Raw genomic sequence first — 27,522 nt, forward strand, 5'->3', positions numbered from 1 at the left:
TCTAGAATATACATCATTGAATGATGCAGGCCACTGCACTGATGGAGACAGCTTCTGGCAAAGTCTACCATACTAGTGGAGGAAGCCTTCAAAAAGGTGAGGGTCTAAGCCAGTTGTCTTTTGGGTGGGAAGGGTGTTAAGTGTGATTGTACCAGATAGCCCCCTCCAGTGTGGCTGCTTTCTAAGCCTTCCTCCAATAAGCTGTCTCTAACTTGGAAAATTCTCTCATGCGATTTTTGGTGGGTATGGGTAGTCTAGGCAGCACCTTTTATGGAAGGGTTTATGGAAGAGAAAGTGACTGGGAAGAGGTTTTTGTCCATCCAGACTTTCAAAATTGCAAGTGGTTGAGAGTAATATGAAGAAAGTGGGTAAGTTGACTTCTGCTCCCCAAAAAGTTGTGTATGTTTTGTCTTCCCACCAAACCTGCAATTTCTTTTTCTGATATAATGGTAGAAAAGAAAATAAGAAATAGAAAGAGCATAAAAAGTGAAATAACCAAATTTTATGTGATTGTGAATATATATAACATAAATCAAGAAGTGATACTCTAAATTAAAACAAAAATCTCATCCTACATTGTTTATAATACACACTTAGAAAAGAAAGATTTAAAACACAAAAGAACAAGAAACAAATAAGGAATCATTTTAAAGTGATAGTTACATTATAAAATGAAAGTATTTGTCAAGAATGCTAGTGGAACAAACCATACCCTTTATATTCATATGTTAAATGCTGGAAACTTAGGGAAAGGCTGCTAGTCATTAGATGTGATAACAGTTCTCTTTCTTTCCTTATAAATACAATAGGATATTTCATGCAGTTTAAAATATTCTTCAAAAATATGAACATAAAAATTTTTAATCTGAGAAGAGAATGTAAAAGAAATATTATAAATAAAGCAAGAAACTTAACCTACTAGATTCTAGAATAATTAAAATCGTATGATACTGTTGTAAAATAAAAGTTAAGAAAATCCAATCTAACAGATATAAAAATATATCTATGATACTCTTAATAGACAGTTAGAACAGTTTGTAACTGTTGTACCAAAAAAAATAGCAGTAAATCTTAGAGTAATATTGAAGCACATTGTGGATTGATTGGTGATCATGAAATCAGTTTATCTGATTGTGATTAGCCTTTCAATGAAAGGAAATAGAAAATACCAGAATGCATTAAACACAGAGTAATTATTTTTTTGTAAAATTGTTGTTGTGTGACGCGCGCACGCGTGTGTGTGTGTGTGTGTTAGGTCATGATATAAAATGTGCTTCCAGTTGTCTTAGTGAAAAAGAAAGAAATAGAAAATCACTAATCTTTCTCTTCATCTTGCCACCACTTCTAATCAGCTACCAAGTCAAGTTGCTTGTGAGACTTTTACACCAGTGACTTTTACACCTTGGTCTACCTGCCTTTCCTCTTCTCCCTTAAGCTTCATTCCAACTGTTGCTACAGATGTCTTCAACTCTGTTCTGGTCACATAACTACCCTTTTACGATACTTTCAGTGGTCTTCCTTTGCCTTAGAACAAAAGCCAAAAATTCATTTAGCACAGCATAAAAGGATTCTCAGTTCACAGTTCCTATAACTCTCATGGAGTTCCTTTATCCAGGCCAGTTGGCTTACAATTTCTTGAAAATTCTGTGTTGTTTTACACAGCAAACTGTACTCACTGTTGGATATGCCTAAAATTATTTTGTCTATATCATTTTAAAACTTTTTGTTTGTTTGTTTTTGGTACAAGGGATTGAACCAAGCCACATCCCTGGCCTTTTTATTTTTTATTTTGAGACAGGGTTTCATTAAGTTATTTAAGGCCTTGCCAAATTGCTGAGGCTGGTATTGAACTTGGGATCTTCTTTTCTCAACTTCCTGAGTCACTGGGATTACAGCCATGTCCCACCACAGCCTACACAAAACAATTTTATAATGTAAAGATTCCTCCTAAGTCTAATCCTTTCTTCTCAAATGTACCTGCTCTGTTAACTCTTATCAGTACTTTTAACTTTTGTATTTTTATATGCTTATCTGTGACCCTTATGAAAGCCATTAATATGGCGGCAGCACCTCTATCTGCTTTTCCTTTTATAAGGTGCTGGGAGCCATAGCCTAGTCGGAATGAAGCATGGCATTTTTGCCAGAATGGAGTGGTTGAGAGGTGACGCCAGTAAGCCATTAAGATGATGATGGTTATGTTAAGCTGTGTATTCAATTGTGTATTAGACCCCTGCTGTCCGCCTCAAGTGCCAGCTACTTTGGAGTTCTCACTCTACTTTGGAGTTCTCGCGGGGGTTCCTGGGGAGTTTGCGTTGGTTGGGGAAGTGCCGGAGGAGGGATTTTCCGGTTGGTGTGTGGTGTGTCCCGAGAGAAGGCCGCGTGCATGGCATTCACGGGAGATTGGAAATAAAGTTTGTTCCTGCTTGAGTGGCTCATGATTTGTGCCCAACCAGACTGCGGCTTTTGGTAGCCCGTGCAGGGAACGCCTGAAGCTCAGAGGTAAGTGAAATTGCTCGCCCCTGAGGGAAGGCAAGAGAATGGGTGACCATTTAAAAAAAAAATGTGTTCTTGTTTTGATTTGTTTTGTTTTTGTTTCAAGCTGCCTATCCCTAGAACTTTCTCAGGCAAACTGGGAAAAATGGTTGGCTCAAGGGTTGAAGTTGTTCGCCCTGAGGAAGAGATAGAGATAGACCACGAATATACATTTCAAAAAAATAGGAAAATTGATATGATTTTTTTGTTCCGTTTTTGTTTCATTTTGCTTCGGTTTTTTTTTTTAATATTTATATTTTTAGTTATCGGCGGACACAACATCTTTGTTTTGTATGTGGTGCTGAGGATCAAACCCGGGCCGCACGCATGCCAGACGAGTGCGCTACCGCTTGAGCCACATCCACAGCCCTTGCTTCGGTTTTGTTTTGAGTTATCTGTTTGAGTTGCGTTATCCTTGTAGCAGAAATATGGGGTCAGAAATTAGCAAAAAACAAACCAAAAGAATGTTAAGTAAATTGTTAGAGGAAGGAGGCACCCCAGTAAAACCAAAAACAGTCAGGGCATACGTTAATACAATACAAATGTAGCCCATGGCTTTTTAAGGAGGAGTTGTTGAATATATCACAATGGGACCATCATGGTGAAGATTTAAGGGACAGGGAAAAGAAAAACCCAGGAACTCTGCCAGTTGGCACATTGCCATTGTGGGTGGTGATACGATTTTGCCACAAATTGCCACATTGGGTGGTGATACGATTTTGTATGCCTAGTCCAAAGCTTTCAGTTCAGATTATGGTAGAAGACATATTAGATCAGGAAAAAGAGAAGGCTTCTCAAGATAGTCAGAAAGGGGAAGAAAGTTTAGAGCAGAAAAAGCCATCAGGGGAAAAGTTACAACAGGAGGCTGCTACTAAAACCTTTCTATCACCAGAGGGTGTAAGTGTCCAACCAACAGTTCCGCCTATGGGGCCCTCAACCCCCGTAGTTGATAGATGGGATCCTGAGACAGGACCTCAAAGATTAGCATGCCCTGTATTTGAACAGGCAGGAGGGCAGCGAATTCACCATGTTTTAGATTTCAAAACAGTGAAGCAGCTAAAAGAGGCTGTAACAACCTATGGTCCTCAAGCACCCTTCACTATAAGCTTGGTCGAACCCATTACCAACTTGAACATGACGCCAGCAGATTAGACTAGTATGTGTAAGGCTGTGCTAAATGGAGGACAATACCTGTTATGGAAGGTTGCCAATGAGGAATTTTGCATGGAGATGGCTAGGCGAAATGTAGCAGCTGGTTATCCTCAGAGAAATCTAGATATGTTGTTAGGAAAAGGACCTTATGAGGGTCCGCTGCAAAAAATTGCATATGATCCTGCTATATACTCACAAATTGCTGCAGAAGCAGTTAGGGCATGGAAGACTTTACAAGGACATGAAGATTTACAGGGTCAATTATTTAAAGTAATACAAGGAGCTAATGAAACTTACGCTGAATTTGTAGATAGGCTTATTCAAACAGCTACCAGAGTTTTGGGGGGATACAGAGGAAGCAATGCCATTAATTAAACAGCTAGCCTTTGAGCAAGCAAACAGATGTTGCAAGGAGGCCATTAGACCATGGAAACATGGAGATTTAAACACATATATTAAATTATGTAGAGACATTAATGAACAAGGGCAAGTCTTGGCAGCTGCAGTACAACAGGCTTTAGATGCCAGGCTGAAAACATGCTACAATTGTGAACAAACAGGGTATTTTAAAAGGAGTTGCCCCTTAGGAGGAGGGTTTAACAAAGCTAGGCATCAAAGGAGTAGAATACCGGGTATTTGCCCACGATGCCGTAGAGGTAGACATTGGGCTAATGAATGCCATTCTCAAACCACCATAGAGGGTACTCCATTATCAAAAAACGGACAAGGACCAGGTGTTTACCCATGATATCATGGAGAAAAGCATCGGGCTCTATTGCCAAAAAACGGACAGGGGGGCCCAATGCTCCAGGGCCCACAACCACAAATATACGGGGCAATGGAGGAACCCAGCAACACCATCAGGGTAGTGCCCAGGACACATTATCCATTAGATCCCTCATCAGACAAACCAGAGGGAGCGCAAGGTTGGACATCTGTGCCTCTGCCAGAGCAGTACTAACTCCAGAGATGGGAGTTCAAATCATTCCCACAGGAGTAAAAGGATCTCTTCCCCAAGGAACAGTAGGCTTATTGTTGGGACACAGTTCTTCTACACTAAAAGTACTTATGATAAGTCCTGGGGTAATTGATCCTGATTATGAAGGTGAAATAAAAATTATCGCTAGTTCTCCAAGAGATATATCAGTAATTTCACCAGGAGATAGAATAGCACAGTTATTAATAATACCCAGCCTGCATGATAAATTTTCCAGTTGTACTGTAGAAAGAGGTTCCAGGGGATTAGGCTCCACAGGTGTAGATTGGGCTATGCTGTCTTTAAATTTAGATTCTAACCCAATGCTAAAATTAAATATTCAAGGACATGAATTTAATGGGCTACTGGACACAGGTGCAGACCTTAGCATCATCTCTCGTCAAGAATGTGCGAAACATTGGCCATAACAACAGGCCACTCAAATGCTTCGAGGCCTAGGAGTGGCAACTAATCCCCATAGAAGTGCAATGGTATTAGNCCCAACTGGTGCAAAGGCCTATCCACAAGTATGGCTGTATGCTGAACCAATAGTCAATGACGGGTATGATCCAATTGCAATGGTACCAACCTAAGACAGGAGGCTGACGCCTTGAGGTCAGCTCATCCGATGACGGGTAAGGACCATATGTAGAATTGGACAACCTAAAACAGGCACAGTCCCTTAACCACATGCTTGGTGTTTAATTAAACAGAAGGGGGGAGATGCTGAGAGCCATAGCTGAATGGAGTGGTTGAGAGGTGACACCAGCAAGCCATTGAGATGATGATGGTTATGTTAAGCTGTGTATTCAATTGTATATTAGACCCCTACTGTCCACCTCAGGTGCCGGCTACTTTGGACTCGCTCTACTTTGGAGTTCTCTCAGGGATTCCTGGGGAGTTCGTGTTGGTTGGGGAAGTGCCGGAGGAGGGATTTTCCGGTTGGTGTGTGGTGTGTCCCAGGAGAAGGTTGCATGCATGGCATTCGCAGGAGTTCGGAAATAAAGTTTGTTCCTGCTTGAATGGCTCGTGATTTGCGCCCAGCCAGACTGCAGCAATAAGGTGCTCGGGACTGGCACCAGGAGGTACCCAAAAATGTATTAAATAAATTTATGAGAAAAAAGTTTTTAACAAACAGTGGCTGCCCTATAAATAGAAAACTCCTTGCCCCTTAAAGAATTCAAGGAGAATTGTGGTTTCTCTGTTGGCTTGAATTGTCCTAACATCATAAAAATTTTTAATCTGAGAAGTGTGACAGAAATGTATTTTCTCATAGTTCTGAGTGCTAGAAATCTGAAATGAAGGTATCACCATGGTCAGGGTCTGATGAGGCATCTCTTCCTGGCTTGAAGACAGTATTCTATGGTGTCCTCACATGATGTGTGTTCTCACATGAAAGAAAGAGGAAGTAAACTCTCTGTCTCTTAAAGGGGCATTAATCCTATCATGAGGGTACTGATTAAATCTCGTTACCTCCAAAGGTCTCATCTTCAAAATACCACCACATTGGGGATTGGAGTTCAGTTTGTATCAACTACCACAGGGTTATTTGTCATGGATAATATAAAACATTCCTACTTTGGGAAGAGCTTGGACCAAATCATGTCTAAGGTTTTTTCTAGTGTTTAGATTCAGTAATGTTGAATTCAAAATGTTTACATTTTGTTCTTTATTTGACAGGTATATCTTCTAAGAAAGAAAATTTATTATTTTATTCCAACGGTTGTAATAAAGTCAAATCTATTCTTCCTGTTGATGAGTGGAATACGCTAAAGCAAGGAGCCAACAAAGAAATCAACAGTATTGAAAAAACAGATTTATTGGAGTCATATTTTTCAGCAAGTCAAGATACCAATGTAGGGAGTACTCACTCCCAGTCAAGTGAGTTTGAAGACAGTATTGACTATGCTTTTTTGAATGAGACATACTCTATACATTATTCAGAGTCAAAGCTAAATGAAAATCTTGCTCTTTTAAATTCAGAATTAGATCCTGAAAAGCAAAAAAGAGAAGAGATATTTTTTGATATTTTGGAGCGTCAAGGTAAGAAGACTGTTGGCTTGGAAAAAATCTCCAAGATTTCAGATGATGACTATAAAGAAACCGCTGAAGATATGCAAAAGTATGATATAGATGAAGACTCACAGCAGGAATATCACAGTGCAGAAGAACAAGAATATATAAGTAACCATTTATCTTTTGATGGAGCCAAAACATTAAGTATATCTAATCTGGAAGTTGTTGAATTAAGAAATTCAGGTTATGAGGTTAAATGTGTTAGCAATATAGAAGATAATCATGTTAAGTTGGAAAGTAGTTCTATTATTTCTTTGGATTCACTTAATGTTTTTGCACAAGAATATTCGCCTCATGTCTCTCAATTTCAGAATTCTGTCATGATAAAAGAAAATCATGACTCAAAGCATGAAAAGTGGAAGGAACAAGAGATTAGTTTAATGTACCACACGGTATTTGATCATCTTTTACAAAGAAACAATTCTCTTGGAAACCAAGAATCTCAACCTAAGAGTGGTTTCTTGAATCCTCAAAAAACACTCAAAACTAAGATTTATACTGAGAAAATGAAATCTCAAATACCTGAAAGTAAAGATCTTTGTGGAAATACAATTGTTGAAAACAAAGTATCACAGCATCTTGAAAATCCTACCAAGTTACCTCAGAACAAAGCTTTGGAGTCTTTACTCCAATCCTGTAAAGGTTGCCAGACTCCCTGGGCCTCTGTTTTTGATGACTCAGTCATTTCTGCCTGTGGGTATTCACATTATAAAAGCCTACAAAGCAACCTTGACCCAGCCTTGGGTTTCTCTGTTACACTACCAAGAATTGCAGTCAAAGATAATCAGGCAGTGGAAAAGGATAGTTCCCTAAAAGTTGTTAGCAACAGTACTACAAATAAAATATGCTCTCCTGATAGGAAAGGAACATGTCCTAAATCAGTGTCAGATGCAGCAAGTTGTACAGTCACAGTTAATCAGACAGTGGATGTTAGCACTGATTTTAGGGCTTGTTTCACAACCAGCAGGGCAACAAGTGCAAGATCTCCTGTAGTATCTACATCAAGCAACACAGAGATAACAATGATGAATAAACAACGGCCTGGCGGATGGCAGAGTGGAAAACAAACAAGTGTGGCTTGTAATACAGACTGGTCATGCAGTCAAGATTGTGTAGACACACAGGTGGTTTTGACAAAAGGATCAGGAAGATCTCTCTCAATTGATGGTTTAAAGCCAGATGGAAATTTCCTAAATAAGGTAAAATCAGTATGATAATAAAATTTTATTTTACTGTATAAATTTTACCTTATAAAGCACATGCTAATATAAATGTTGGTGGTTCATTATGTCATATTGAGGCCTTTGTGAAAAAATGTGAAGGGAATGAGTAGGTAAATTGCCTCCAGCCCTGTTATTTGGGGGTAGCTATTGCCACAAAGACCTTTTGAAGTTTAGTTTTACATTTTATCAGTTTGAAACTCCAGATATAACATGATTTGTTTGTCATATCTTTATAATTTAATTTTAAATTATGTTTTTAGGATTCCATGGAAGTAAGAAAAACATTGGATATCATAGACTTAAAGAAACATCCTGAGAGGTAGGTCAGATGTATAACTTGTAGTCTTAAACGTGAAAAAAGTCTAAAGTAGTATTTGCTTTCTGTGTATCATACTTAGCCATATAGAATTATATCTAAAAGGAACTTTTAATAAATTACCTATCTTAGCCATTTGTCTGCTAATGAATAATATTGAAACAGTATGAGATATTAAAACTCTTTACTTAATGAGAATTTAGTCTTGATAGTTCCTTCCAAAACTCATATTTATGTTTCCTTATTCAGACTAAATCCACATTGATTTAATTTTCTGGTTTTTCTTATTATTCCCCTATAAACCAAAACAAAATAGCACCTTTTGAATCAAATGTCATAAATTTAAAGGAGTTAATAGCTACACTCACTAAAGTATTTTAATCTTAATTCATCATATAATTACTTTGCACTTACTACTTAACACAGTGGAGAACCAGGAAGTGGGATGGGAAAGAGAGAAAGGCCAAGTTAATTACTATGCTCTGAAGTCATTTAATTTTTCATTCTTCTAATGAGTTGAATTTGGTATCTCAACTAAAGTAAATACAAGAATTGGCTTCGAGGACAGCTGGAAGTGGCAACTAGTAACAAAATGTCTGAAAACTGTCAGCATTGAAAAAAAGTGTAGTTTAGTTACTTGGAACTTTTTGGTTTGATATCACAGTAGACAATTTGCTTATATTAAGGATCCTTAATTGCTAAGAAAAATATACATTGTGTTTATTTTCTATTAAAGTAATATATTTAAGAACAATTTCAATCCAGAATGCTCATTAACTTTTAAAAAATCTTGGCCAAAATTTGATTTAAGCTGGGGGGGGAGGCAATCCATTGATTCTGGATAAATGAAGTCCTGGTCTTAGGTTGGAATCTTTTTTTAGTAAAAGAAAGTAAAAATTTGCAAATTGTTTACTTCCTTGACTCTTAGAATATGATTAGCTTTGACTCTTGATGTTCTTGTTTTTGTCCCTGTAGCCTCTCTGTCTTTAGTAGGAATTATCTAAAACTTGACAAGGAAATGTAAGAAATTTTAAATCTTTTTTTAGAGGCATATAATTACTGTAGAGAAATGGAATCTTATCTGATTCTGTCTTTTATTTTAAAGGGAATTTCAACTTTCTAAAGAGATGGAGAAGAATTTGCCATCAAAGTGCTGTCAGAATATAATGCAGAGAGCCATAAAAGCAGAGATGCACCTTTTAAATGTTCACTATCAGATGTGTCATCACCATTGTTGTGATATTTACAAATTTATAATGGAAAACAGAGAAGGATTAAATAGGTGTTTATTAATTTTAAGTCTGTATTTTCTTAGAAATTTATCACTAGCTTTAAATTTATTTTAGAAAATTTATTTTTCATTTTTGAAGGGCAAAATAAGAGGTAGATTGTAACTGGGTTTATTAGCTGTCTTGGGGTAATAAGAATTTTAAAATAATACTTATGAGTTTTATGGATGGGTAACAAGTGCACTGTTGGAATGCTGAATCCAGGGAAAAGATAGGTTCAGTTTTTCTTTATGAACTCCAAGTAAGGATGCAGTCATTGAGAGGGTTTTGTGTGACATTCTACCACATTCTCTAGATTATTAAGGGAAGGGTTGCTTGTACTGATCCTAGGGAAAAAAAACACATCTGGTCTAGCCAGGCATGGTAGTACACTCCTGTAATCCCAGCAGCTCAGGAGGCTGAGGCAGGAGGATCACAAGTTCAGAGCCAGCCTCTGCAACTTAGCAAGGCTCTAAGAAACTTAACAACATCCTGTTTTCAAAAAATAAAAAGGGTTAGGGATGTGGCTCCATGGTTAAGTGCCCCTGGGTTTAATCCCTGGTAGAAAAAAGAAAAAACACATCTATTGTGGTTCATTTTTTTTTTTTACTCAACAGTTAAAATTTTTAAATCTAGTAGAGTTAGAACTAAGTGAATAATATTAGTGTTAAATGGATGATTTGGGCCTAAACAATTTATTTTTGTGAACTTACCTTTCAACAGGAATTTGCCAAGTAATTCTGCTAAGAAAGAATTAGGGTCAGCACTACTATCTGTTTTGGAAGACTTAAAAGTTAGATATATGAATTTGAAAGAAAAAATACACAAGGGCATACTACTGGAAGAGCTGCCCCCACTGTCAGTAGAATCAAAATTATTGTCTGCCTTCTCTACTTTTGCTTCCAGGGTATGTATATATGTTTTAAGAATAAAAATTATACTTTATTTAGACGGAATACATTTAAACAAAGTTTTTTTCTCTCCTTTTTCCTGTTTCCAGTTGGTAAAAGAAGAATCACATGAGTAAGTTATAATTCATCTAATTTAGAATTTCTTTGATCTTACAACTGCTTAATTCAGTTAACTTGGGCTTCTCTGTTTTGGTCCCCTTTTGGAACATGGATAAATCCTTTAATGATGCCTATCTGTTTAGCTTTTCAGGAGCAGATTCGGAACTAGATAATCAAAGTGCACCTGATGTTGATGTTTCTCCAGCCCTAAAAAAGACACTCTCTCAAGTGAGATTATTTTATTTAAAGTTCATCAAGATAAATATTTTAATTTTATGTCCTAAGTAAATTGTAACTTTCAGAAACCCTCACATTCTACTTTTTATTCAACTGGCTTACTTTGTGTATTACCATTTGAGTCATATAACCAATTGGAAGGAAAATAATGTTGTATTTAGGTCCAGTCCTGATCAAGATGTCAGCATGATGAGTAGAGTGACCATGTGATTACCAAACCTGGGGTTTTATTTTTTAAGGCAATACTGGGGATTGAACCCAGGGCCTCGCAATTGCTAGACAAATGCTCTACCATTGAGCTACATCCCTAGCCCTTTCTGTTTTATTTTGAGACAGTATAATTGCCTGGGCTGGTCTTGAACTTTGATCTAACTGCGTCCTGAGTAGCTTGAATTTCAGGCATCTGCCACTATACCTGGCTTCAAACCTGGAACCTTTGGGGTTAAAAGAAAATAATGTTAATAACTGAGTGTGATGATAGATACAAACCTAGACTATCTCAGGAAAAACATGATCCCTTTAGGATTCAGCAGTCCCTAGCACGGCACACACACAAAAAAAGTACAATATGCAAAAAAAATGTAACATTATTTTTATAATTGTGGTTTTGATTTTAAAACAATATGTCTTTTAAGTTGGAATTCCATTTTAACTGGTTATTTGTGAAAGCCGGTGTAGTGTATTGTTTCCAAATTTTAACTGTTAATGTACTATTTTCACAACTTACCATAGCCATATTTTACCTATGTTAGTTACTTTGATTACTCTCTCTTTAAGTAAGTATAAAAACAATTTCACTATTACATAATGGGAAAGAAATTTTACTTCTCATAAATGGAAGGTATACATAAGCACATACTCTAAATATATAAAGTTAACATAATAAATATTTATATATATTTTTTTCAAAAATCATGTCAAATGCTTCTTGTGTGTCTATGCCATCATTGCCCAATAATAGTCATATTGGCACATAGTCACTGTATATAGACTGGCTTCAAATACTAATTCTTGTTAAATGTCTGACATAAACCAACAACTTAGATTCAGTTTTCTCTTCTGTAAGTCAGATTGATAATGATTTTTTTCTCTTGTAACCTTCATTATTGGGAGGGATAAATAATGCTTATGCAGAGTGTCTATCGTATACTAAGAGAATAATAATTGTTAATCCATATTATTTTTATTATCTTAATCCTCAGATGTCTTTATTATCTGAAAGTAGTCATCCTACACAAGATCCAACACCTGAGAAAGACAGTTTTAAAAATGGTGATATAAATGTAGACTTTAGTCAACTGAAACTTGATGATAAAGGTCAGTATAATAATGTATTGTCTTGTTGCCAGAAAACAATAATGTTTAAAATATTCTTACTATTCATTACTTTTTTCCTCTAAAAGACTTTGATCTTCCAAAAAGATCATTAATTTTAATGAAATAAAGAGTTGCAGCATTCTTACTTCCTTTAGAAATGTTTTTTTAAATATTTATTTTTTAGTTGTAGTTGGACACAATACTTTTATTTTATTTATTGTATGTGGTGCTGAGGATCGAACCCAGGGCCTCACACGTGCTAGGTGAGCTCTCTACACTGACCCACAACCCCAGCCTGATGTTACTTTCATTCTATTATATAAGATCATCTTTTCTTCAGTAAAGGACAACTCAAAAAAGTAAGGCTTTTAATAAGCTATGAATCAGTGTTAAAGAAAATTTAGGAAGCAAATCAGATTAAGAAGAATGTTATTCAGGACTGCTGAAAGCCTTTCTCAAAATATTTGTGCTTGGTTCTCTTATTTTACTAATTTTAACCATTGGATTTATACATAAAACTGGTAGTCATCAACATTCTGATTTATATTTTTAGATAACTTTTCATAGGGTTAAACATTATTCATAATTCATAGTTCATTATATTTAATATCTTAAGAGTACAGAAATTACCGTGAAATCAGTGAAGACTGGTTTGATGCTAAAGAGAACCTGACAGGAGCTGACTTCTCAGGAATACAAGAAAACCAAATTGAACACGACAAATGGAATCCAAAGTTTACACAAGGTTTGTTCTTAATAGTTGACTTAGAAATTCTAAACTAGTTTGTTTGAAAATAGTGCTTACCTATTTTGTTTTATTGGGAGACTGAAATAATATTTTGTTTCATTTGGTGGCTTTTCTTATATAAAAGAAAAGTAGCCAGTTGGAGATCATTTTTTCAAAAGATTAAATCAGTATTAAATGTTCCTTTCTGCCAGGCATGATGGTTTACACCTATATCCCTGTAATTCTGGAGGTAAGGCAGGAGTTATCTGTTTCAAGGCCAGACTCAGCAACTTAGTAAAGCCCTAAGCAACTTCACAAGACTCTATCTCAAAATAAAAAGGGCTAGGAGGGCTGGGGCTGTAGGTCAGTGGTAGAGCGCTTGCCTAGCATGTGTGAGGCACTGCGTTTAATCCTCAGCACCACATAAAAATAAATAAAATACAGGTATTGTGTTTGTCTACAACTAAAACTACTTTTTTGAAAGGGCTTGGAATGTGGCTCAGTGGTGAAGCCCCCAAGGGTTCAGTTGCAGTACCAAACAAAAAAGGGCACTCCTTTTTCAGAGAACTACTTAAAGTTTAAATCAAGAATTTAGTTAGCAGGTAGAAGTATGCCATTCGCTCCCTCCTACTGAAGGCCACCCATCAGTACTCCTTCAGGGCATCCTTTTCTTCTGAACCTTTGGCAGGTATCTTCCAGGGGAGGATACCTGGTGAATCAAACCAGCTTCCCAGTTTCCATCAGTCAACCAGTACCAGTCTATCAAATTAGAGATGAACACCATTGCTTTTCCTTACTTTAATAATAACTACTTAAGGGATGTTTTCATCTTTATATAGTCCTTAATTGCTTATAATTGGCTTTTCTTTAGTATCCATGATTATTGCCTTCTGTCATTCTGATGATGTTTATGCTACCTTCCTTTATTTTTCCTATCTACTTCTTTGGTGTTTTTTTTTTCCATAACAGTATGGTTTTATTGGTTTTTTTCCCTACTTTTAGAAATAATGCTTATTAAGATTTTTTTAATATTCTTTTTTTAGTTGTAGATGGACACAAAATCTTTATTTTTATGTGGTGCTGAGTATCGAACCCAGGGCCTCTCACCTGGGAGGCAAGCGCTCCACCACTGAGCTACAGTCCAGCTCTAAGATTTTTAATAAAATATGAAAGTGTAAGAAAATTCACCAGGTATGGTGGTACACACACTTCTTATCCCAGCAATTGAGAGGCTAAGGCAATAGGATCTCAAGTTCAAGGCTGGCTTTGACAACTTAGGGAGAACCTATCTCAAAAAGAGTCTTGGTGGTAGAATGCCTCTGGATTCAATCCCCAGTACCAAAATAATTACTTTCACTTGAGTTTCTCAAATCTGTAATAACCACTCTGAATATTTTAGTGACCATTTTTTAATGTGCTTATTGTACATATATTTAACACACCTACAACTTAAAATAAAGGGCATCATATTATTCAGTTTTATTGTAACCATTTTTTGTCTTTGCATTATTTTTCTCCATTATCATTTATCATATACTGCATGTTTTGGTTCTTTGGCATATTAACTGCCTTTCTGTATTCATATATTAGCTCACTAATACCAGGAATTTTTGTTTAGCTTACTGCCTATCTCCAGTGTAAAATTCAGTGTTCAACCCACAGGAACTTCAGTAAATATTTTTATTGGACTAGTGGAAAGTGAGGTGGTAGGTAGAATGTACATCTTCTGAGTCTCATGCTCAGACTTTCTTTATTATGCCATAGCTTTTTACTTTTCTCACTCCAGTGCAAAAATCTAAATTATAAAAATAAATGTTATCACTGTTTTTCTTTAGAATACATTGTTATACACTCAGATTAATAAAAGAAGTAAGTTAAAGAAAAGGTTATTACCCAGAGATGAGGAACTATGCCTGAATTCAACACCACAACTTATTAGATTTGTGATCAGTACTCTTGAGACCTCAGTATCCTCATCTGTAAAATTAACATAGCAATAACTACCTCACAAGGTAATTGTGAGAATTACGTGAAATGATGTGTGCCAGGTTTGGGAGTTGATAGTCACTTGAATCTGAATTCATGGAGGCCTTTTTTATTTCAAACCAGATTCTCTTAACAAGAGACCATAGTCTAAGAATTTGGAGTATTTTTATCAAACAAGAAAACATCTGAAATTTAACCCTAGTTTTGTTATTTCCACAATCATGCTATGTAGCTCAAGTTATTTCTTTCTTTCTTTTCTTGTGGGCCCTTGCCATTATCACAAGTATCTGCTGTTGATACTTACCTGATATATAAAAGTATTTTTGGTGTGCTGTCCCTCCAGCAAAGGACTATTCTAGAAGTAACTTGTGAATCAAGAGATAAATGATATTTTTCTTAGTTGTGATATAACTGATACATTTTTGAGTTCCAGAGGACATAATCAGTTAATCCAATCTCTAAGATGATGTGATTAAGGCCCAGAAATCTTAAAAGTTATACTTCATAAGGCTCTTGTCTTCAAGCGAGTGCTGATATTTAAAATTTAAATTAAGCTAATTTAAAATAAGCTTTGTGATTGGGGAGGGGAACATGAAATATTTTAAAATGTCAGTGTCATTTCTGTTGCATATTATGTCTTTATATAAGCAGAAATGAAGAATGTTGAACCCTTACGAAGAGATAAATGTTTTCTGATACATGTTGGTGGTCTCTGCCCTTCGGTGTCTGAGGTATGCCAGGATTTCTCTTTGAGGCTTCATTTTTAAGTTTATCGGTTACTCATATTATGATTATTTTGTTTCTCTACCTTTCAACAACTTTTATTTTTCTTATTTTAGGCTGATTTAAGGTCTCATTTCCAGAAGTACCGAGTTTTTGAAATTTCAATTTATGATTCTTCTACTAATTACAGGTGTGTTTCCCAAATTCACTGAGTTTTCACTACCATTTGTCTACTATGCACCAGAGATTCTGAACTAGATGTGAACCACATTGTTGAGAATATCAAGGGCTACTCCCGCAGGAGATTCCCAGAGAAGTGGAAGGAGATACATAGACAAATAGCTGCAGTCATTAAATGGTGCTATTCTTTATCAGCTTTTCTGTGTATTCTTCAACTTGTCATTTGTGGTATACAGAATAGTTCTTGATTTTTGTGTAGTTTATCTTGAACATACTATTTACCAGGGGAAACAGTGCATTATTGAAGAGAATGAGCTCTAGAAATAGATGACTGTGATTCATCTCCCAGCTCCATCAGTAATTCCATGCTTGAATTTGGGCAAGTTACTTATCTTTGCTGTACTTTAGCCTCTTTGTAAAGGGAGAATAATGGTACCTTCATAGCATTGCTGTGTATTATAAATATACATAATAGTGGGATTTGTTGTTGTCTATTTGTATGTGCACAAAATCCAACAATATAATTTGATCAGTTGTATTCACTAGTTCCTCCCCTTAAATTGTGCTTTGCACCTTTTGAACCATCTGGAGTTTGTGCCTATATATAAGAATTAATTTTAATTTTTTTAGTGTGGCTATTCAGTTGCCTTTAAACCAGGAATCTGTAATTCTTTTATATGTCAACTTTGCATATTTAGAACATTAAATTTTAATATAAAATAGGTAAGTCATAAAAACCTTACTTTTATTTTTTCTTTTTAATTTGTTTTATATTTAATTATTCTGAATAAATATTCTTGTACCAGGTATAGTATATGACCTTTTTACTTTTAAGAGCAGATATTTTAGTCAGTAGTTACAGAATTGAGTTTGAGGTAAATTCATTAACAAAGAACTTTTTCATCTTCTACTTTTATATTTTAGATATGCGTCTCTTGCTTTTAAAAAAAACAGTGATGCAAAGATGGCTGTGAAAGAAATGAATGGAATGGAAATAAATGGAAAATCAGTAAATGTGAGGCTTGTTAAAACTCCTGGAGAATATACATCACCACTTGCCTCCAAAAATGGGAATAAAGTTGGTTTGAATAATTTGGAGAAAAACACCAACAAAGAAATGAATGCCTCCTGCATTTCTAAATTGCCCAGAACTAGGCCACGGCAGCTGGGATCTGAGCAAGACAGTGAGTTTTCCCCTTCGGACCAGAAGGTTAGTTATTAATTGGCCCACAAATGGTCTCATACATGCCTTATTGCTGTAAATACCTTTGTACAATAAACAATTACAGTATTGACAATCTGGAATTGTTGGAAGGAGAGCATCATCAAACTAAATTGTTTTAAATCTTGACTCCACCTAACCTGTTTTTATACAGCTCCAGTTGCTCTGTGGGGGTGGAGCAGGAGTGGAGTGGTTTATAGATCTAACCAAAGAAAAAACTCATTCTTCTTAACTAGGCTCTTGGACAGTCCTTTGCAGATCTTATCTCCCTATTTCTAAATAGTACTAATTTACAAGTAACTAATTACACTTTTATCATCCTTTTTTTTCCACAGCTAGACTTATCTCACAATTCTTAAAACCATAAAATGTAGTCATTTTATAATCATATGCCCTCACTTTTACTTCATCAAGGTCTCAAACACCACATGGAAAGTGACAAAGTTTGCTTGTTCGCTTTCATCTCTCCACTGCCCAGCAAAATTCCTGGTGCCCTAATTACAGTAAAATTTACTTTTTCTTGTCCATGACTTTAGACAAATGCATATCAATAAATATCCACCACCATAATCAAAATAACAAACATTCCCATCATTCAAAAACAATTCTTTCATTTTCTGATTTGTTTGCTTTGCTCAGCTGTGTCCTTTATTCTGTCCTTTCCTGATTCTTAAAATTCTCCCATTCCTTCTCTATACCATTAGTGATTCTCATTTTCACTGAAACCTTTTCTTTCCACTTGTAGTCACCTAAAACCATTCCTAATCCTGATAGGATTTTCACTTGACTTTGCATTTCTTTGAATTTACCATCCTTATTTGTGCAGTTTTCATTGCTAGACTTCTCAATGAAGTAGTTTTTTGCCTCCATTTATTTGATTGCCTATCTCCTTTATCCTAATACTCTAAATTCAATCTCAGAAATTTTACTTGAACTGTTCTTTCCATTGTCACCAACAACCTTTTTACTGATCTTTCCTAATATGCCTTCTTGAGCACTTGGCCTCTGGTCATCACTTTTTAAAACACCTTTCCTTTCATCTCACACCTCCTGGTTAGGATGGATTTGGGGGTACATAGTTTCAATCCATAGCAGGAAGGAAAGTAAACCTGGGTTATATTGGGACTGTGACTCTTGCCCTCCTCTCTCCTTTGGTCCATATCTTTCCAGGGAATCTGGGCTCCTTCTCCTTCTCTGTGCATGATGTTTTCTCTGCTCATGACTGCTTTTTTTTTTTCCCACTTGGCTTTGTTTTGCTTAATTTTAACTGCAGTATTTTCATTCAGGCACCTGTGATTATTTGACTAATTTGTTTGTTTCATGTTCCAGTTTTATGTTTTTTAGACAGATAATTCCACTGACCCAGCCTGTGATTTTGGTGTTCATTAGTTCAGGAGAGACTACAGTCTTGGTCCAGTGAGCTAGGCCATGGGGTTGGCTGTGGGTAGGAGTATGTGTATAGTGAAGTTCCTTTTACCATCTTTGTTAGACTATAATAAGTTTTTTTTCTTCTTTATCTTTCTAAGCAGTTTCTTGGCCCTTTTTGCTTTTTATCATATTTTCAACATTTATTCATTCTATTCATTAATTTAGGGTGTTAAGAAGAATTGTAAACAGATTGAATCTGCTCATTTATTACCTGAGACACCTATTCAATTTATACCTCCAAATACATTGAACCTTCGTAGTTTTACCAAGATCATGAAGAGACTGGCTGAACTGCATCCAGATGTCAGCAGGTAGTAACTAAAATTATATTTTAACAGACAATATAAGTAAAAAATAGTTAAGTTCTATAACTTAGTCATATTCAGAATGCATTACTTTGGGAAAAAAATGCCCATGAATGTTTTCTTTTTGCATAGAGACCATATTATAGATGCTCTTCAGGAAGTAAGAGTAAATCATAAAGGTTTCCTGAATGGCTTATCTATTAGTACTATTGTGGAAATGACTTCATCTGTTCTGAAAAACTCTGCTTCCAGTTAGGAATAAACAAAGCAATAAAGAGGTAAAGTAACCATTTTCTTTGATATTTAAGTATTACTAAAGCATTTTAAGTTATTGATTTCATTTTCTTTAGAAATAAAAAGAATAATTTTAAATTAAAATAGTAACATAAAATACTAAATTTAAAAACCAGTATTGCATTAAATAACTATTAATTCAAAGCCTTAAAATTAATTAACTTAAACATTTATCATCTCACAATTTGCAGATTGGGATTCTTAGCTGGGTGGTTTTAGCTCAGAGTCTCACCATGTTGCATTCAAGATGTTGATCTGACTGTGGTAATCCAGAGGCTGGCTGAGATTGAAAGCTCAGCTTCTAAGAGGGTCCATTCACATGGGAGGCTTCAATTGCTCATCACATGGACCTGCCTTTCCATTAGACTCGTTGGATGTCCTTACATGTGGCAGCTGGCTTCCCTTGGGAAAGTGAGAGCACAATGGAAGCAGCATTGTCTTTTGTGGACTGCCCTTAGGAGTTGCAGTCTGCCATTTTGCCACACTATTAAATGGGGATCACTAAATCTAATCCACACTCAAGGGGAGGAGAATTAAGCTCCACCTCTTGAACAAAGGCAACAAAGAGTTTGTGTATATTTTCTGAATTTCTACAGATTAACGTAGAATTTCTTTTGCAAACTAGTGGATCAGGTCTTTTGTTTCCAGCATAAGGTATCCAGGTAATTCAAGCCAACTTTCTACTGAGAACAGCTAGAAGCTCAATATATATATTATTTAAAACAATTTTTGTTTGAAGACATTGAAGAGCTATCAATATAATGATCAATTACGTGGCTAATGTACAGAAAAGATATTCTCAGAGAAATATGCTCAATGTTTGGAACCAGTTTCTCCCTGGTATTTGCTAAGGAGCAGCTAAAGGGACCCTTTTTGTAACGTTACAGCTAGAGGAATGGAAACTTGGTAGACTTTGTAGGGGGTTGGGATTCCAAAGGGCTGTGCTCTAGGAGTAAATTTGAACTAGAACTAATTTGTTTCTCAGAGGGGCTGTAACTCAGATTTAGAATTTATTCCCTAGGTAGGATTGAAATGCTTTTGCCAGATAACTAAGAGAAATTAAAATAAGAATTCTTTGTAATAAAGTAATACCATTTTAGTTCTCAAATTATTTATGCCAGAATTTGATACGTAATAGTTTATTTTGTGAATAAGAGTGTACTATAAAAAATAATCATAAAGAAATAAGCTCATGTGAATGAAAAATAACTTTAAAATGTGGTATATATACATAGTAGAATATTATTCAGCCATAAAAAAGAATGAAATTATGGCATTTGCAGTAAATGAAAGGATCTGGAGACTATCATGCTAAGTAAAATAAGCCAATCCCAAAACACCAAAGGCCGAATGTTCTCTCTGATATGCGGATGCTAACACCCAATAAAGGTGGGGGAGAAGGGAAAAATAAAAGTTCATTGGATTAGACAAAGGGGAATGAAGGGAAGGAAGAAGGGATGGGAATAGGAAAGACAGTAGAATGAATGGATACCTTTCCTATGTTCATATATGAATACATGACCAGTGAAACACTCTACATCATGTACAATCACAAGAATGGGAAGTCATACTCCATGTATGCATAGTTTGTCACAATACCTTCTACCGTCATTTATAACTATAAAAAGAACAAATAATTTTTTTTAAAGTTACCTTAAGTACTAGATAATAGAAACTAACCAGAGAGATTCTAGATATTTGTCAGAACCACTTTAAAAAAAAAATGCCTGGGACTAGGGATGTAGCTTAGTATGATAGATCACTTGCCTAGCATGTGTGAGGTCCTGAGATCAATCCCCAGCACTGCAAAAACAAAAACACGTGCTTGCTGAGAGTGATGGTTCATGCTCAAGGCCAGCCTCAGCAACTTAGCAACATCCTGTCTCAAAATAAATAAATAAATAACAGCTCATTCTCATGAGACACCATCAAAAAATTTTACAAACATAAGATTGTACATCCAGGAAAAGAACCATCAAGAATAACAGTAAAATATTTTCATGAAAATAAAACTATAGTGGGCATGTTGGCATATGCCTATAATCCCAGCTCCTCAGGAAGCTGAGGCAGAAGTTGGAGGCCAGATTGGGGAACTTATAGAGACCCTGTCTCAAAGAAAAATAAAAAAGGGGTAGGGATGTAGCTCAATGGCAGAGCACTTGCCTAGCATGTGCAAGATCCTGGGTTTAATCCTCAGTACTGCAAAAAAAAAAAAAAAAAATCTGAAATAACTTGTTGCTTTAGAAGGAGAGACACTCTTAAAAAATAAAAATACTAAAGAGTGTTCAAGAAAGAAGGAAAGTGATTTTAAATGAAGGTTCAGAAGTGCAGGAGAAATGAATGTCAAAAAAGAACAATTATGTCCATACTGACTGTATAAAACAAGAATAGTGGTATTTTATAGAGTCTATATGATTAAAATATATGACAATACTAGTATATACAAGTTGAGAGGGAAATAAGTATTCTTACTGTTTTAAGCACCTTGCAGTTGGGGAAGAGAGGATAAAATGTCTATGTTAGGTTCCCAACCATTCCCCCAGGCTAGAAGGACTCAGCATGAAACAGTGTATAGGTGTACACATAGCTGTAACTTATTATAACATGATACAGAGCAAAATCAACAAAGGGAAAAGACACCTGTGGTGAGTCTGGAGGAAACCAGATGCAAACTTCTAGGGAGCCACACAGGGTGTGTTTGATTTCTCCATCTACTAGGGAAACTCATTAATGACTCAGGGCCCAAGGATTTTATTGGGGATTGGTCATGTAGGTACTCTGCCTACATACCATAGTCTACACTCAGAAAGAAAGCAGCTGTTTAGCATAAACAGATGTTTATATAAACAGTTTCAACACAGTGAGGCAGTCATAACTTCTGGAAAGGGGAGGAACCTCTTGAAATCCAGATTTCCAGAGACTAGCCAAGGGCCTACCTTGTAAGTAGAATTTTCTAAAGACGGCACTCTTGGGTCTCTCTTGCTGTGTTAACTCTCTTTTCTACACATGCTGTTTGATATGAGACTTTGATAAACTAGCGAATGCATGTTGTATTCTGCTGAGGGGCCTGCCCTTCCAGTATTGACTGGGGAACTTGAGGGTGTGGAGAAACCCCTCTGGAGATAGTTTCAGAGAACAGTGTCTGCTTTATTGCACAGCAGAAATAGCTTTTACAGAGGGTATGTCTCAATTTACATATAACAGTCATGATAGGCCAGAGGTGACACACCTCTTAAGGGAATCAAGACACCAAGAGTCCAGAAACGGCCATGTAGGCCAGCCTTGCAACAGCACGGGAATAACTTCTTGTCAGGGGAGCAAGGAAATGGCACTTGCCAGTGTTTTGACAGCACTTTGCCCCAAAACACAGCGTTCTATGTTAGGACTTCCCTGCTGTATAATGAGCAAGATAAGCATTCCTCCGTGTGGGTCCAGGGTTAGGCCCTGCAACAGTAATCTTTGGAGTAACACTTAAAAGAACAAATCTTAAAAGCATGCAAATATAGAGTTGGGTCTTTTACCTATACCATATCCAAATATTAACTCAGAGTGGATCAAAAACTAAAACTGTTCATAGAAGAAATGAGTACAGAGTTTCAGATCGGGAAGAGGAAAGAGCTCTGGAGATTGATGGTGATAATGGCCATACAGCAGTGTTAACATACTTCATGAGTGTGAACCTGCTGAACTGTACATTTGAAAGTAGTAAATTTTATGTGTATTTTACTACAAAAAGAAAAAATATATAACTCCCATGATGATACGGGTGAGGAATTTGAAGTATTAAAAATAGTACAAAAGTAGTTTTTTAAAAAAATAGAATAAAAAGACACAGAGCAGTCAGGATAAATAGGAGGAACTTAGATGATGAAAAATGCATTTATTTCAGTAAATACAATTGTAGATGAACTAAAAGACTTGATAGATCAACAGGTTAGATTTTAAAATGTCAACTACAAATACATAGTATTTCTAGATACCACCTAGAAGTATTAGGATATGAAAAGGTAAGAGTCTGGAAAAAGAAATAACTATATTAACACAAAAACAAAACAATAAAATTATCAAGAGAGATGTTCCATTTACCAGGAATAAATAATAATTCTAAGTTTGTGTACATCTAAAATACCTTCAAAATATATAAGACAGATATTTCCAAAATTGCCAGGAAAAATGATTGTAAGTCTGTGATAATAATAGGAAGTTTTTTAACATATTTCTCTTATAGAAGCAAGCAAAATGGGCTGGATTGTGGCTTAGTGGTGGAGTGCTCGCCTAGCATGCATGAAGCACTGGGTTCAATCCTCAGCACCACATAAAAATAAAAAAGATATTGTGTCCACCTAAAACTAAGAAATATTTTTTAAAAAGCAAGCAAAAAATATATCAGTGATGATACAGAACATCTGAACTACTAAAAAATAATCACTGGACTTAACTGGTCATATTTAGAACACAGTATTCCCTAAAATGAAAAAATAAATAAAGTGTCTTCGAGTCACCTGAAATGTTTACAAAATTTGACTATATACTAGACCATAAAATAAGTCTCAAAAAATACTAAAAGAATGAAAAAAGTATATTTCTGACCATAATACAAATAACCTAGAAATCATTAATGAGAATAAAAATAGGAAAACCCCATGTTTTGAAATACATGTCTAACCAATAAATGAAGGAATTCATAATTAAAACTGGACTATATGTTTTAGTGAATGATGATGAAAATGCTCCATATCAAAGTTTGTGGGACACAGAGCTGTGCTATAACTGAAATGGATAGCTTTAAATGCCTATGTCATAAAATAAATAACTGAAAATTAATGAGTAAAGTGTGCAATTCAAAAATTTGGAGAAAAAGGAAAAAGTATAAGAAAGGAAGAAATTAAACTCATCATCTGTATGTACAGCTAATTCTATACATAGGAAATCCCATGAATTCTACACATCGACTATCAGAATTAAAAAGGATTGCTGGATGCAAAGACAGTACACAAAAAAGTCAGTTGCAATTCCACATACCATATAATGTCTGAAAAATGGATTTTTAAAAAAGATAATCATAGTACCATTAAAACTATCAACTACCAGGAATGTATTTAACAAAAGACTCAAGACCTCTATTTGAAAACTATAAACAGAGAAATTAAAGAAATTCTAAACAAATTGAGGGTTGTATCTTCTGTCTGGATTAGAAGACTCAATAGTATAAAGATACCTGTTCTCTTCATCCTGTCCAATGCATTTAGTGCTATCCTGATAAAATCCTAATCATGTATTTTTGTGGAACTAAGTAGCAAGCAGATTCTCAAAATTATGAAAATACGAAAGGTCAAGTATAGCCAAATGGTTTTTGAGAAAAATAAAGTGGACTGGTTTTATCATATGTTGATGTTATGAAATGATAATATTATTTTTGTGCAAGGAAAGACAAATAGATCAACTGAACAGAAAAGAGAACTTTAAAACAATGACATAAATATGTAATCACTTGATTAGCATGAAGGTGGCATCACAGAATAATAGGGAATAGAACAGTCTTTTTAATAAATGATTTTCTCCATCTGACAAGAAATTTTCACCAATCAGATTGGTAGACATTCTGCTGTTGGGACAGTCAGTGCAAATGAAAGGAAAATCATCAGTGCCTTTAAAAGTCATACATGTATTTACTTTTTGACCTCAAAATCTCACTTCACCATTCTGTCAGAAATAAATTGGCAGATATAATGTCTCATGCACAAGGTTCTTTGGCAGAAGATTAGAAACATCTACATATTGACTGTTAGACAAAAATAAGAAAAGGTCTGAACACTAATGGAGTAAACTTCTGTCAATTTTGTTTATGTAACTAAATCAAGAGAAATATATGCAATCTACGTTTTAAAAGGGAGAAATATGAGTATAGGTACACATATTTACTTTTGTTTGTAAGAAGAAACTGGAAGGAAAACCTGATAAAATGATTGCAGGGAGAGGATGATATAGTGATAGAAACAAAAGGTCTCATATACATTCTTGGTTTTGGAAACCTAAATGTTTTCCATTTGCTAATATAAAAGGAAAGAGAAAATAATTTTAAATGAAAACAAAACTAAAATGAATGAAACTACTTGTATAACCATATAAAAGAAAATAATTATTGCATTTATTTTTTAGGTGTAGATGGACACAACACAATGCCTTTATTTTTATGTGGTGCTGAGGATCGAACCCGGGTCCCGCCCGTGTTAGGAGAGCGCTCTACTGCTGAGCCACAATCCCAGCCCCTAATTATTGCATTTACATGTTTATTACATTTTAACTATTCTTCTAGATATATCACATATTCTAAGTACAACTAGAGCTGTAAAGAATCATAAATCATAATAGTAACAACACTTTGGAACTTTTTAAAAATATATTTATTTTTTAGTTGTAGTTGGACACAATACCTTTATTTATTTATCTTTATGTGGTGCTGAGGATCGAACCCAGGGCCTCGCGTGTGCTAGGCAAGTACTCTACCGCTGAGCCACAACCCCAGCCCCAACACTTTGGAACTTTATATAGAAAACATAATTATGTTAGAAACTGATATCTTTGGTATACAAGAAGAAAGGTATAAAAATCAAAAGCTAAATTTAAATTTCTGTATTATTAAACTTGAATTGAAAATAATATTAAGTCATGATTCTGAATTTCAGAATTACCTGATTGTAGTTTTATCTATTGAAAACACTCCAAAGCCAATGAGAACCCAGCGACATTGAGCACAACTAACATCTAGATTGTTTCTCTGAATACCATTTCCTACTACTTTTGTCTTTGATCTTTCCAGCCACACATTTAAATAGTGCTTTATATTTACTTTCTATCTTAACTATCATCTTGCTTTTATCTCCAGTAATCTGTTAAGTCTAGTCTTGATCATTTCCAAATTCCCAGATAATCATTTTGTTACATTTGTTACTCTTTATGACCCATTCCACTCTTAAAATCATTGTAAAATTTAAAGCAATCAAAAATGTACATATTTTCACATATGTGTGCAAAAGTCTATATACCAGGTCACGATATATAAGGTTTCCCGCACCCCAGAAGGCTTCTATGTGCCCCTTCTCAATTATTACCCTGTATACCACTACTAACCTTTTTTTGACTTTTGGATGCTGAGAAGTCAGCTGAAATAAAATTTCCTGCCTTCCAGGAACCTGAATTCTAGAAAGGAAAAGGAAATAAAAATATATTTTCAAATAATGATACATTCTACAAAGTAGAATCATGGGCTACAAAATAATGAGGGACAGGATGTATGTCTACTAAGGTAGCTTAGGTGCTTTACAATGATAGAAGATGACACCTGACCACATTGGATTTTCTGTTAAAACACTGTTAATAATTGCTTTTTTTCTGTAAACAATGTCTGAAAAGTTTTCTGTGTATAATATCTGGCATCCTTCAATCTAATAATAGAGCTTATTGATATAATAAATCAAGTAATAGAATTTAATTGTGAATTAACACATACGATATTCATGTATAAGTGAGTCTTGATAAGTTTAGTAGTAGTGTATGCTAATAACTAAATATATGCTTTCCTAGAATATTAGGTTTAGCAAAATCAATATATTTCATTGTTGATTTTTCCCTTCTGTTCTTAACCCTATAGGATTTCCATGGAAATCAGAGTGCCCTTCTTCAGAGAATGTTCTGCAGCACTTAGAAAAAAGTTATGGTAATAGCAAGATACAATTAAATAACCTCAGTAACTAGCCTTAGCTGTTAAAATATTTTACTTCATATCCCTCCATAATTTTATCTTTTTAAACTTTATTTCAAACTTGTTACTTAGAGACTTAAAACTGCATATTTTGGATCAGAAAAAAGGTCATGTCCATTTTTAAAAAACCTTTGATAAGTCAATTTTTTAAAAAAACTGACCTAGAAAAGGTTTATTGATATCGTTTCATAGTTCATTAACTGATATCCATACATAAAACTGTAATTTACCTTAAGTTCATATATTAGCTGCAGTTTTTAAATGTCTAAAAGACCCTTAAATTGGACCATAAGATAATAGATAGTTTGAATTTATAGAAATAGAAAATATTGTCACATTTATTTTTAAGCTTAAAGACAAGTAAGTCACTGCTGTGATATACTTAATGCATATTTCCAACTTCAGTATGAAACATTCAATTGTAGTTTTCCTGTTTTCACAGAGAAGGGTGACCCATGTGTGCTTTGGTCTAGTACTGAAATTTAAATGGTTATCATATTGCTTGCACCTGTTCTGTGATAAGTTCTTTTGTATTAGTGTATAAAGTGGAACACTTTTCAAAGGCTAATTTGGTTCCCTATCTGATAGGAATATAGGCTATAAACTTCTTTAATTGCTTGCTTTTTTAAAGTACCAAATATGTACTTCTTAAAGTTACATGTTTAATAATAATAAGTGTTTAAATGTTTAGAGCATCCAGTGTATAGTTGGTGTTACTTGATTACAAATTTCCCACTTAACATTTATATTTGATGTACTTAAATTTAATAAAGGCAGCTAATCTATAA

General features: G+C 35.1%; 1 protein-coding gene across 3 annotated transcripts; it reads left to right on the forward strand.

Annotated features, from left to right (window-relative positions):
- On the forward strand, positions 1–27,522 carry Rbm44 (RNA binding motif protein 44). Of its 3 annotated transcripts, XM_048808848.1 has the most exons (16): positions 1–96; positions 6,341–6,541; positions 6,644–7,935; positions 8,220–8,278; positions 9,381–9,557; positions 10,267–10,450; positions 10,544–10,566; positions 10,697–10,781; positions 11,993–12,107; positions 12,724–12,852; positions 15,472–15,551; positions 15,660–15,733; positions 16,648–16,933; positions 18,539–18,684; positions 18,811–18,956; positions 26,624–27,522. In XM_048808848.1, the coding sequence occupies exons 1-15, from the start codon at positions 21–23 to the stop codon at positions 18,932–18,934; spliced, it is 3,051 nt and encodes a 1,016-aa protein (XP_048664805.1). In that variant the 5' UTR covers positions 1–20; the 3' UTR covers positions 18,935–18,956; positions 26,624–27,522. The 3 variants fall into 3 exon arrangements, with proteins under 3 accessions (XP_048664805.1, XP_048664804.1, XP_048664806.1); XM_048808847.1 differs by having other exon boundaries at positions 6,341–7,935; XM_048808849.1 differs by lacking the exon at positions 9,381–9,557 and having other exon boundaries at positions 6,341–7,935.

This window comes from Marmota marmota, unplaced genomic scaffold (genome assembly GCF_001458135.2).
Source record: "Marmota marmota marmota unplaced genomic scaffold, marMar, whole genome shotgun sequence".
Classification (NCBI taxonomy): Eukaryota; Metazoa; Chordata; class Mammalia; order Rodentia; family Sciuridae; genus Marmota; species Marmota marmota.